The sequence below is a fragment of the Oenanthe melanoleuca genome, chromosome 1, assembly GCF_029582105.1.
Source record: "Oenanthe melanoleuca isolate GR-GAL-2019-014 chromosome 1, OMel1.0, whole genome shotgun sequence".
Taxonomy (NCBI): Eukaryota; Metazoa; Chordata; class Aves; order Passeriformes; family Muscicapidae; genus Oenanthe; species Oenanthe melanoleuca.
The window spans coordinates 47,748,031-47,761,736 of record NC_079333.1 but is presented as its reverse complement, the minus strand read 5'-3'; the positions used below and the strand labels follow the sequence as shown (position 1 = coordinate 47,761,736).

The window sequence follows — 13,706 nt, the reverse complement described above, 5'->3', positions numbered from 1 at the left end:
TGGCGGTCTGAAGTTCATTCCCAGCTAAGTACTGCTCTGGGCCAAGCTAAAATAACACCACAGCTGTAGCCAGAGCTCACAGGGCTTGGTTTTCATGTGCTGCCATGGATTACTGCTAACTGCTGTTTGCTTTAGCAGTCACTCATTTCCCAGGGCAGGATAGCCGTCCCCAGCTTTCATGCATCTCTTTGTTGTTGTGTGACCTCTTGTACCTTTCCCACTTAATTCTATCTTTAAAATAGATATAGCACTTCTTCCTACTCAAGAGGGTAAAAATGATAGCAATGTGTGACTCACTGTATTGTTCCAGGATCATAAAAAGCTGGGGCTACTCTGGCCTCTCATTTTTGTTCATCTCTGTTTGGCAGTCATTGCTGCTCTTTTTTGTCTTTCTTCCTCCCACCTCCACCCCATCACATTTCCACCTGACCCCCACGCATATGTTGTGACAACTACATTATCTCCAGTTTTTATTCATGTCTTTGTTTATACAGAAGCATGGCTGGTTATCTTAGCACAGGACTGAGCATTAATTGTTATTTGCACAGTTCTGAGAATGTTGATGTTAGTCCTGCTGCAGAGTCGAGAGTTCAGAATGACTAAGTGCTTCTGGGACTTGCTAAAGGTGAAAGCATAATGGAGAGGACATTTTTTGATTTTATCAGGATGGAATTTGCTGAGAGTGTGTCCTGTAAGGAAGTGATCCTTAAGGGTGGGTGTTGGGAATTGGGCAGGATGAACTGAACATTTAGGACACTGTGCAAACCAAAAGTGCATACATATTCCACAAGCTGTTTCCTTGGCTAAATTCTGGAGGTTGCCTGTACCTGCTTTGCAAGAACATAATGCCCAACTGTCAGGTTAGATTTTAATTAGGTTTTGAAATATTGGCTACTATTAAAGCATATCTAAAAGCACAAAATGGGAAGTGCTGTTGAGAGTTTGTGTAAGTGAAAGAGAATGGGGGTATATCCATTTTACACCAGGTGGAACCAGACCTGTTTGGCTGCCCTGGTCACCTTGAAGGGCCGAGGGGCATCTGTTTCTGCAGTGAAACATCTGTGTTCTGTCTCTCAGGTATATCCAGCTGGCCACAAAGGGCAAAATAGTGACAACAGAGAAGCTGTTCTCACAGCTTGCTTTGGTTAGAACATGGACTTCCATGAGCACAGTACAGAATCTATGAAAATTTAAGAAAATTACCATGGACATATTAGAGCAAAGTAACCTTCTGGAGTTTTAAATATCAACATCTCCAAAATAATAGTAAAAATTTAATAATTTTACCTGTTCAGAGGTATTTTCTAAATTAATTGCAGTGACCTCCAAAATCACGCATATAATAAAATCCTTGAAGGTGAAGGAGGTATCTAAACTTAAGATACCTTGGTGCCCTTTTTTCATGGTTTCAAGCACAAATATTGAGAGAAATAGTCTTTCTGTTCTGTGAAATGCTTTGCCAATTTGTAAAATTTTCTTATATGGTACAGCACAAAAAGAATTTTTTCTGTTGAAGCTCTCAAAATGAAAACTTTTAATAATTTAATAATTTGCTTTTTTATTTGATAATTCACATTCTCTGTTGAAAAGTTATGACAATTTAATTTTTAGATAGAAAAAGAGTAAAAAGTGGAAAAAAGTCCTTAATAGTTGCAAGCTCAAAGTTACCACTTCTACTGATTCCCATATTATTGCTCTCATCCTTCTGTGGGATTTATGTATCAGTTGCAAACTACTGCAGCATTTTTTTTTTACCCTAATGTAAATGCTGAGCATATCTGAGCATACCTAGATATGTGGTATGGCATAGTCAGCAACAAAGAGGCTCTTGTCAACACAGAGGCTTTTTGCTATCCATTAAATAATAGGAAAATTTTCATGTTCAGACTTCCACTAGTTGTACTGGGGCCAAATTTGGGAGATCAGATATTTCACTCTTCAAGACCATGGAATAGTAAACACAGTCATTTTATCCCATAAGGGAAATCATAGGAGAAGCAAAGGTAATGTAGAGCGAATGACAGCAAAAAACCCCAAGATTACAGAGTATTAAACAAAGTGCTTGCATTAGAGCAACATGTGAGACAGAGGAAATGGAGCTGTAATGGAGCTCTTATGATGAAAGCAGCAAATTAAACAGCAGAAACTGTTTGGGGATAAAATTAATGTTCTGCTGCTTTTGATTCCCATTTGTCAAGATGAGTGCTAGTGCTGGTGCAAGACAAATAAGCATGGCCAGCTGAGCAACAAGGATGAATGCTATCATCCAATGTGATGGCAAAATGAGCAATTGCAATAGTTTAATACAGTAAAAAATAGAGGCACACCCTAGCATTCAGCACAAGTGGCTGCTCCTCACATGTTGGAACTGAATCCTCCTCAATAAAAATTTGGTTATAACCCCCCAGGCTGTAATTGCTTGACACTTGGAAATCATATTAGCAGCTGCTAGAGGTAAAATCTCCCTGGTCTGTTAATATAATGAATTTTTTTAGATAAGTATGATAAATTACACTTACTGAAATGCATGCTCCTTTACTGTTAGTCTTGTAGCTCATTTTCTTCTAATCTCACTTGGAACATTGTTGAAATGGTTTTCATTTTCTTATATACTTTATTATTGCCCTGTTCACTTATTGTAAACCTTTTTTTTAAATGCTGTTCAAAAGCTTTCACTTTAAAATAGTTTCCAGGCAGTTTTCTACTTGATCAAAGCTTTCAAAACAGCAACCATAAGAAATGGCACATTATTTTCTAAACCTCTATCAATATTACATTGGCAAAATAGATACATATTTTTAGCAAACAGAAAAAAGCAATTTAATAACTCTTTCTTTCTATGACAGTTTTTTGAACCAGCACTGGTCTGAGTGCAAAATTAAATAAAATAAATACTTAGACTAAAGTAAAATGTATTTTAAAAACTGCGAGTGAGGGTAATTTTGCCAACTAAAATACCAAACTAGGGAAAATAATTTTCAAATTTTCATTAAGTGCTTTTTAACAGCTGTGCACAATTATTAAATATGCTTTTATATCTCTAGGCAATATTTACAGTTTTACCTTTTTAGAATACAGCTCAGAATACTAAGTTTAGAGTTTTCAAAAGACATGACTGTATCCTCTGAATTCTTACAGATGCTTGAAGCCCCCCTGTAAGTAACTGAAAGGCTGCAGTGAGGTCTCCCCAGAGCCTTCTTTTCTCCAACTCTCTCAGCCTGTCTTCCTAGGAGAGTTGTTTCAGCCCTCTGATCATCTTTGTGGCCCTCCTCTGGGTCCATTCCAACAGAACCATGTTTTTTCTGTGCTGGGGTCCCCAGAGCTGGATGCAGCACTCCCAGTGGAATCTCATGATAGTGGAGTAGAGGGGCAGCATCACCTCCCTTGACCTGCTGGCCACTCTTCTTGTCAACAAGCAAGAAGGCTTGCTTGACTGCAGACTGGGGAGCTGTTTAATTTTCTGTCTTTGACCCCATTATGAATAGTTTGCAGCACAGGTTCTATGGAAGAAATGGAGAATTTTGCTTTCCCCCTACTTTCTAACCTGGTGAGGAGGCCAGCGTGTTGTGATGCAACATGTATGAGGCAGAATCCCATCCAACCAAGATCTGTCTTCCATGCCACAAGTGAATTCTCCAATAGCACTCAGACTGCATGTTAAATATGGTCTCTAATAAACACCTCTGCAGTGGCTGTATCTTAAAGGAAAATTATGACCCCTGTTGTCAGCCTTTGAAGATCCATCTTAAGCATTAAAATCCAGCAGCGGTTTCAATCCTGCACCAAAGATGGGTGCCAAGTCTCTGAGAGAAATTGAATTTCTGACACAGCAGTCTCAAAGGTATTTTCTCTGGAATAGCTTCAGTATTGCCATTATTCTCAGCTGACTAACATGCTCTAGGGAACTTGCAAGTGCCATCTACACTGAAGATCTCATTGCAGGGGCTAGGCAACTTCAAGTTAAGGCTAACATAGCTGAGTGTCATAATATTACTTCCCTTTTTGGGCTGTAGAATTTTATTTTGAAGTAGGAACTAGGATTTTCTCTCCTTCTGTCAACATCTTTCTGAAAGCCTTTAATAAATCTGCTATGCAGATGATTGAGTTTTGCATGTGGATTGCTGTTTTCCTCCTTTAAAACTGCCTATATGCCACTCTAATTAAAGCCTAGCAGGTTATTAAATTGCTAGAATGAAGAACCAGCGTGATTTTCAGTCCTTATACTTTGCAGGACCGTTTTCAGTTTAGAGTTCTTTCCTTCAGTATCAGTGAACCAGTAGGAAGTCGTACAGATTTATCCTTTTTCCTCTGCAAGGAGTGTCATGTTTCAGATTGGTGCTGCTGGTTGCTCACCACAGAACATAAGCTTACAGAATCCAAAGCCTTTTTTATTAACAGCAGATGTAAAGTAGTCCTGTCCAAATGCCAGGGTTTATTTGATAGCAGTGATATTTTTGATACCATATCTGTGTTGAATAAATTCTCTGGCTTTTTTATTAAATGTCTAGAAGAGTTATTTGCATTCTGAACAGATATACTAATTACCTTTTTTATTTGTTTTTGGAGGGTGTGATTTCCTGAGAGTGAATGATGACAGTTTGACAGGTACTCAGAATATCAGTGGAAGATATGGGCATATTTGAAACGGGAGCATAAAGGAGCTAATAACTAATAGAGGTTGATGGGGAAGAGGGAAGCAAAAGACTTGGATGCAAAATGGTCTTCTTTTTTTTCTTTGAAATGGTGTATGGTATTACAGGATTGGCTGGCATTGCAGAATCGCTGTGCTGTTGCAAATTAGAATGGTGTTGAAGTTGTTCAAGTCAACCATTTCATAATCTGTGTCCAAAAAGAAAGCTTTTATGTGACAATAAGCTTTCTGGATGTTATTAAGTCATTTAATCCAGTTGTTTGATGAGTTCCATGCCCTGATCACTTATAACCATGTAAGATTATGTATGCATCGGAGAAACAGTTTTTTAATGTATATGTTTATTTTCCTTGTTGACTTTATACTGGTGTTATGCTTCTGCCTTCACTTCCACTTCATCTGAGGAATTCATTTGAGTAATTTGTTTCCACACAGAATGTCTTTCAGGAAAATCACAGAATCATTGAATCATTTAGGTTGTATAAGACCTCTAAGATCAAGTCCAGCCATTAACCTAACACTGTCAAGTCCACCATTTAACCTTGTCCCTCAGTGCCACATCTGCATCTACACATCTTTCAAATACCTCCAGGGATGGTGACTCCACCCTTCCCTGAACAAATAGCCTGTCTCAATGCTTGGCAATGATTTCTGTGAAGTTGTTTTTCTTAAAATCCAATCTAAACTTCCCCTGGTGAAACTTGAGGCTGTGTCAGGTTCTTCATAAATGTAACATGTCCACTTTCCTCCCACCAATAGATCCACAACCATTCTTGAGCTAGCTGCACCGACACTGAGAGCACAATTGCCTCATTCGTGTCACTGGCTCACCCTGCTCTGATCATAGAGCACAGGGTGACACTGCCCAGCAAAGCTTTTAGAGCCCTCTGCTCACAGAGGTGAACGTGGGATGCCCCAGCTGAAACACGGGACTGCTGAGGGGGAGGAATGGACCCAGCATCTAAACATTTCTGGTTTCTGTGGGCTGTTTTACATGCTTCAGCAAATAAAACATGGATATATCAGCAGAGTGTGTTTATCTTTGGCTTCTGTTTGACACTTCCCACTTGCAAAATTGTTACAGCTGGGGTTGTACGCAAATGATTTCTTTATTATTCATAGCAGCAGGTGCTGCAGCAGTCTTTTGGCTAGAGTTGTACTCTCTTGGTCCACAGTTTCTATATATTTGATTAGCTGGTGCCATGCTGTTCAGATGGGTTGCTAGTCCTCCAATAAATGTATTTTGTTACACAATCAGTTATATAGTGTGTTATCATTTCCATAAATCACTTTTAGCTGGCAGCTTTCTGTTGCCACTTGGGATTGTTCCAGCAATAATTTGCATCCTTTTTTGTATGGCATCCTAAAAAGATGTTGGAAGTTAACATAGCCTGAGTATGATTTTAATAGCTGTCCTTCTGGCAGCACTAGAACACACAAACCAGCTATCCATGAAGGACTGACGTATTTATTTTTTATTCACATATCATTTATGTATTCTTCAAGAAGTGCTTATCCGAAGATTCAATATAACAATTTAGGCATTGACTAGGCTCATGCCAGAGTTGTGATGCTAAAAATCAGGTGCCTGTCCTCAGGCAAGGTGATAACACTGCAGCTCACTGAAGAGTGGAGAGATAATATGATTTGCCTCACTCAGAATGGCATCCCAAAAACCTGGCACACTCATGTGGGACCTGCCTGTCCCTTGCCAATTGACACAGTGTGTGCCTGAATTTCCTACTTCTCTGTGGAAACGAGATGCTTTGCCACCAATTAAACCTGATTTGGACTCAGCCGCTCGTTATCTTCCCATCAGAAGTGACCGTTCCACTTGATCCCTGCTGGTTAAAGATAGGTCAGCTTCAGATGCTGCTCAGGCAGCAAAGGAGCAAGAGGCTCTTTTTGAATGACATTGCCTTGCAGAAGGCAAAAATAAATGTAGCCTAGCTGTGCTTTCCCTGTTATTGAGAGATGCCTAATCAATTCAGTTCCATGCTCAGAGGAGGAATTTTCCAATATCTCAGTAAAATTCTTCATTAAATAAAAGGTAAATAAAAAGCATGTTTTCATAGACAGATTCCTATCAAGGCTCAGGAGCAATATTGACTGAAGAGATAACGGAGCACTTGGTGTATCTGATGGAAAGGTGCAGACAATTGTCCATGTGGGGACAAGCAGATAACAGGGAGTGTGTCACTGCAAGGAATGGGACTGGCTGTCTTTGCAGTTGCCTGCATATTGGGCACTTCACACTGGTACCTGAGGAATCAGTTCACCCTTGTGTTTAATTTAAAAAAACATTAAGTGCCGTTTCACCCATTATGCTAGTTTCATTTACAGCCTGCATTGCTGAGAGAGTTGATGGATCTGTGAAAGGAAATGCATTTAATCACTGTCAGCAACCTCCTCATTTGGGCACTGAAAGCTATTAAAGAGAAAAGTAATGGACCAAGAGGTGCATCCAAGTGTGGTGTTAATGGCACCTCTTTCATTTAGCATGGCAAACCCAAAGCAGCAAAGTGAAAAATGTGAAGAAAAGAACATGGCAGGTCAGTTTGCCCAGGAGCCTCAGGCAGAGCAACCCTCTCTTGGTCACAGATGAACAGGAAACATGCATCTACCTTTCTGAGTCGCAGTGTGCTCTTTCTTGCCCATCAGTAGAGCTGCCTACACTACTTTTCAGCAGCCTGTCTGCTCCCTGAGCCCCACTGGCATTGCAAGACCCTTTCAGGCATGTTCTAGTGTGTTGTACCTGATGTATCCTTGCAGCATATACTCTGCTTGTAGAGTATGCTCCTAGACTCACTCACTGCAAGACAGGTGAACCTGATTTGAGTATGGGTGCCAGGTTCTTATTAGCAGGCAAAACTAGCTATTCTGCACTATTTTTTATTATAAACTCTGGATGTTATGCCTTGTGTAAGGTGGTGATGATTAATAATTACATAGATTGTCATCTTGAAATTATGAACTTATTTGAAGGAAAAATGTACTTTTATTAAAGAAAAATCACTTTCTTACAGATGCTGTTTCAGAGGCTGTGCAAGGAAAAAGCAGGTAAGGCTGCATAATTTCTTGAAAGTTTCTTGGTGGTTTGTGTAACCATGCATGCATTGGTGGAGGGCCCAGGGAGTCTCTGCTATTAAATGGGTGTTCAATGCATTTGTAACAATTGCTTCCATGCCGCTGTTCATGACCTATTGGTGTAAGATTAAGGTGGTTCTTAGGAAAGCTGATAATTCATCACCTTTCTACTTACACTTTGCAAGGTAGGTTCTGAAATAATGGGGATAAACCCAAGCATTTGTTACTGGTTCAGAGTGGGACTCAAGATCTTGCCATGGCACTGGTGTGTGTGTATGAGAGGTGAGTTGAGAGGAAGAACTCCTCAGCTTTTTCTGTCTCAGTGGTCACTCAGCAGCTGAATCTGATGAAGAGGCTCATTACAGAGGCATATTGTTCAAAAATCTAACAACCCCTGGGACCCACATGTCCCAAGTGGCAGAGTCACAATGCCTGATTTCTCCCTTAGCAGAAGCCCACTATCTGGTTGAAGCATTTTTCAATATTAACAGGATTAGTGAGTTGACCATTATGGAGGAATTATTTAGGGTCAGCAAGGCACCAAAACCAGAGCAGTAAGCAGAGCTAAAGACTCAGATACCCTGAACTGCACATACATTATCATGCCAGGAGCTAAGGAAAGGCTTGGATAGACAGATGTGTACACACATAGATCCTGGTTCAGCAAGATACTTCACACACAATTAAACCCACATTTGACAAAAACAATTAATTGCAACAGGCATAAGAAACTGCTTGGATGATTTGCTTAATTGAGAGTAAATTTCCTTATTAAATTGTAATGAAGCACAATTAAGAAATACAGAGAAAAGGAACTGCTTCCCAGAATGTGGGTTACTGGGGTTTAATAACAGCCTCACAGTTTTGCAAAAAGAAATGTCCCTAAAGTCTAGATGAATCCTCCTTCCCACAAAAGTCTTTGCCAGCTGGAAATATTTCAGTCATAAACCAATTGACCTCAGGAGTTGTCCATTTCTGGCTGTATTTTGTGTTTTGTTAGTCAGGATGTGTGCAGTGTGTGCCAATTAAAAGGAAAGCAATTGGACATTGCTGTTGTAATTACCCCTCTGTCCCTAGATGACTTAGCATCTTTTTTTTTGGCCTGAAGGACTAGTTTAAGCCAGTTTGCTCACTCAGTGATTTCTCCTTGCATCTGTCTCTGGTCTAAACTGCAGTTCATTCCAGGGGCCAACCTTAACTCAGAATCAGATGAATGCAGCTTTTTGTAGCCAGTTGCTATGATTCAGTGGCTCTGCTGGCAAACATGGTGGCTTAGCAAAATTCCAGAAACCCTGGGCTAGAAAACTCAGGTCTCTTTAGGAAACTCCTCATGTAGTTAACTTCAGGTCAACAAAACATGAAGGCTGCTGAGACGTATTTTCATTCAAGCTCTATACACATTAATTTTCCTGCTTTATGATTTGGATGTGGATTTATTCCATTATGGTATTTGTCAATGAAACACATGCCTGGGTTTTTCCAAAGCTAAAATATTTCAGAAGTTCTGAGATTGATTGAGCAATTGTTTTAATTGTATTCATTGTTGGATTAAAATCTCTCTGTGCCACTGAAGGCTCACTTTATAAAGAGAAGGAAAACATGTCAATGGCACATGCCATGACAACATTTTAAATAAAACTAATTATTTCAGCAGTGTTCCCATTTTGTAGTATGATTGATTTTTAATTGTTTTACTTTTATGACAATATTAATTTTGTCACTAGAAAAGATAATGTTTTAGCACTCATCCTAATGTTAGAACTGTAGAATGATGATTGAAAAGCTGATGACTGCAGGCACAAAAGAAGGTCATTTTCTGACACAGTTTGGTCACTGAGGTGAAACTTTAGTCATAGAAATCTAGCATATGGTAGAGCTGGTAATAAATTTATCATTAAAATGCTTCTGGCAGAAAATGTCCATTTCTTCAAATAGAACATTTTACAGGAAAAGTTTAGCATCCATTAATTTCCATTTCTAATAGTTTCTGTAAAATAGGCACACATGTCTCAACATACAATGATATAACAGTCTTCAAAGTGAGAAGTGTTAATTTTTATTTAACTTTGAAACTTTCAGCTTTGAAATTTGTTACATTGAAGTATTTAAAAAAAACAGAGAGATATAAAGAGAAAACATTATTTAAATTTTTAAAAAGGGCAAATCTATGTCTTGAACTGAGGGATAGTTCCAGATTTGCAGTCATTAAACACTTCTGATATTTTCTGTGCTTTCTGGAAAATAAATATTCTGGTTTGGAATTTCTTGCATGAGGAGAAAAGGTGTTCCTGTCTGTGTCAGCCTCACACAGAACACTCAAGTTTGTTTTCTGCACTCTCCCCTTACATCCCTATTTCTTAGTCTTTCTCATTCTCTTTTGTCATTATTCTGACCCCATTCTTGGTGAGAGCCGTAGAGCTCTCAGGGGACAAGAGAGTCTTTTCCCAGTGTGCCAGTGGGTCACTCTGGCTTCCCCACCAAAGAGCACCTATAACCCCACCCTGTCAGGAGCTGGGGATGCACAGGGCAGCTCAGAGCTGCTGCAGCCCTTTCCCCAAGGCTGGGCTGCCCTCAGCTTCCAGCCATTCTCCATGTGAACCATTTTTGCATGTGAGAGGGAAAAACCCTGCCCTTTGGAATGCTGTACTCTCTCTTGATGAATTTTATGTTACTTTTTTTCCCCCTCAAATAAATGCATTATTTTGGGGCTTCCATTACTTGGATTTGTAGTGGTTGCCTCACAATATGTTAAGCAGGATATCCAGAATGTGTCTAAGAAAAGCTAAAGCTGCACAGACCACCCAGCCACACCAGAGAACCTCATTTGAAGTACCAGCATTGCTGGAAATGTCACTGCATGCTTGCCAGGCCTTGTGTCATTACTTCCAGATGTAGTAACATTGGTACTTAAAACAGCACTGGAATTAATGATGATCTAACCATTTGGAAAAAAAATTAAATAATGATGAGATGTGATTCTAGAGGCATGAGTTTATTCTGCTCTCTGTTTTCTTTAACCATGACAGGATGCAGCATGAGCCAGTGGCTCTCTGGGGACTAGGGCAGACACAGGAACAGAGGTCAGACAGTTCCAGGATGGGGCCTGGGGACAGGGATGAGCCAAGGATGGGATGGGATGTCAGTCTGCAAGTTGGATCACATGGCTGGGGAGGGCTGTGGCAGAGAACAGCCCTGCCACAGCATCATGGGGCTGGGATGGAGAGCTCTGGGTTGGGCTGAAATGGAGTTCCACAAAGACTTGGAAATTTGCATATTTATATAATTTCATACTATTAAGGAAATACAATGTTATTTGGACTTGGACCTAGGCTGCAGATGCGGTGTTGCCCACACCCTTTGAGATGTAGTTAGCAAAGTGCAAGAGAGGGCAAGCAGTTTGGAGTGGAAAAACTGGTTTCACACAGACAGGCTCACCCCTGGCCTGAGGTGAGCAAGGTGTCTATTGGCTTTCTGCAGAAGTGGTAGACAGGATGGCAATTCACACTTGTACTGCTTGTATGTGATGGCATTAATAAGCATGTGTTAGAAATATATAAAAAATACCCTGTTCTGTGACTTTACCAAGACCTGTGAAAACACCAGACTCATCCACTGAACTCTGCTTTTTTTTGGGAATGAATGTGGCTATCTGGTGGTACCTGTGATTTCAGCCATTCAACCACGTTCCTGCTGTCATTAATAGATGATGCCATTAATAGGACTGCCTTGGCCCCTTCAGCATGCAATAGTGTTCAAGTCATCCTCATCAATGCTTTTCTTTTCATATTGCCAGGTACATAACACCAAACCCAGTCTGTACCACCTACCTCTTCTGCCCTTGCAATGTAGGAGGGCCTAACTGTCTGCTGTGGTACCCCAGAGAACAGCTTGCATAGCTGCTCCTCTTGCTGCCAGATTGCTGCTGGGTTTGTAGGCAGCCTGTGGCAATCACTGTTAAAACCTGGCTGACTGATGCTGTGTGTCCTTACTATCCTCAGGATATGTCTTAGCAAAAAAACATTCCACTCAGATTGAGCATTCTAACTGCCTAATGTATTTTGAAGTTATCACCACATAGCTCAAGATGACTAACACAGAGCACACTTCATCACTGGTAGGGAAAATGAGCCCTCACTTTGCTGACAAAAATTTGAAGTCGGATTAAAAGCTGACACATCCTCTATTTTAGTGGTATGTATGAAACACTAAATATAGCAGCGTGCTATTTGCTGATGCATGGTAATGTAGTCTGTAGCAGAACAGCAATGGGCTGGCAAGGAAGATGGTGCACTGCAGTAACACGATAAAACCCTCGTGTGACCTTGGCCATTTCAGAATACTCCACAGATAATTGTGTATCCTTGACTGATATAATGCAAAATTCAAACAGGGCTAGTAGTGGTCCCAGGGCTTTAATGAGCAGCCTGCAATATTTGCCCAAGCATAATGCAAATTGATTTCAGGGAGAGGTCTCCCCAGTGTAAGAAACAGAACTGTGCTATATAGCAGCTGTATATAACAACTGCCAACAATGGGCCTGATTCTGGAAAATGGGAGGGAACTGTAACTCCATCTGGCTCTTGTTAGAAACTGAAGGTGCTTGATTCATCACAAAATCAAACCTGAGTACAGTACTTTCAACTGATTACACATTTTTATGTTTCCATAGTCATATAAGGTTTTATGCCCATGGTTTTATTTTACCTTTGCTGCAGTCCCTGGGCAGGAATTATGGGCTAATCACACTCTGAACAGGGAAATGGATGTGGCTCACAGAACCGTATCCTATTCTGGGATTTTCCTCTGGCTCATGGGGGGATGGAGGTGATTTCTTTCAGCCTTTCACTTGCTGTGGATGTCTGGCAAGTGTTCTTGTGGTGGAGCTGAGGCTGTGACTGTGAAACCCCTCTTCTCATCCTCTTCAGGGGGGAGCAGCAGCTGGGTTAGACATTCAGCAGTGCCTTGCAATACCTAGGCAGTACTTGTGTCTCATGCTGTCTTTACTCCAGATATAAAAGCTTACCCAAAATGAAAACCTGACCTTAAATAACTGGGGAAAATAAAACATCCTCGTTCAATGATCCCCTGCAATTACTGGAAAGCAGAGCAGGGTCACTTTGGCATGTTTCCAGCATGAAGTGGAGGTGCTTACTTTGGACTAAAAAAAACCAGGCTGTTTTCATGAGTGAAAGTAAACTACTGAATAAACCCAGCTGTTTAATAGCCTTGGCCTCTTAACTAGTTATGCTCTGTGTTGCTCAAATTAGAAGTAGGTAGAGTTGGTGCTTGTCCTGCAGTCAGTGCATCAGAGGGTCATTTCATTTGGCTCCAAATCTAACTTTTCTGCAGTGCCAGTTTGGCTTCCAAAATTAGGCAGTGAGATTGCCTCTTCCTTTCATAATCAGAAATGATAGAATAAAGCCTTTCTTTATTCTTCTAAAAAGGCAAATCTTTGCTACTCAGCTCTTACTGATGTATTGGAGCAGTTGAGGGCACACTGAGATCTGCTCTCAAAAGCAAAAGGAAAATGAGATATTGCTGTTTCTTAAAAAAAGTAACCATAACAGCCAGGTATTGATTAGAAATTTATATGTTTACTATTTATATGTTTATATTTTATATGTTCATATTTTATATGGGTATTATTTATATATTTATTATTGATATTTTTAGCTTGTGAATTATAGAGAAAAACTTGATCCATTAAGAAATACTCTGAATTTTATGTGACCTTTCCAAAGCAATAAAGCAGCAGTGTATAAATACACTTTATACACATGCAGCTACTCAATGTTATTCTAAATATCTTTCTGTGTTTTCCTGCTCCACAGTTCTTTCTGGGAGTTTGATTTTTAGTCAACATTTTAAATAAGAAAGAGAAATACTGGAAATAAAGATGATAAATGTTAAAAATAATATCTAGTCCATAATTGTACAAAATATGGGTCATTTCAGAATGAAGATAATA

At 40.0% G+C, this 13,706-nt stretch overlaps 1 protein-coding gene across 1 annotated transcript in view; it reads left to right on the top strand.

Annotated features, from left to right (window-relative positions):
• LOC130259361 (stAR-related lipid transfer protein 13-like) overlaps positions 1-13,706 on the top strand; it is a 283,596-nt gene that overhangs the window by 113,631 nt on the left and 156,259 nt on the right. Inside the window, 1 exon segment of the mRNA XM_056503592.1 lies at positions 7,678-7,711. Coding sequence (XP_056359567.1) covers positions 7,678-7,711 — 34 coding nt within the window.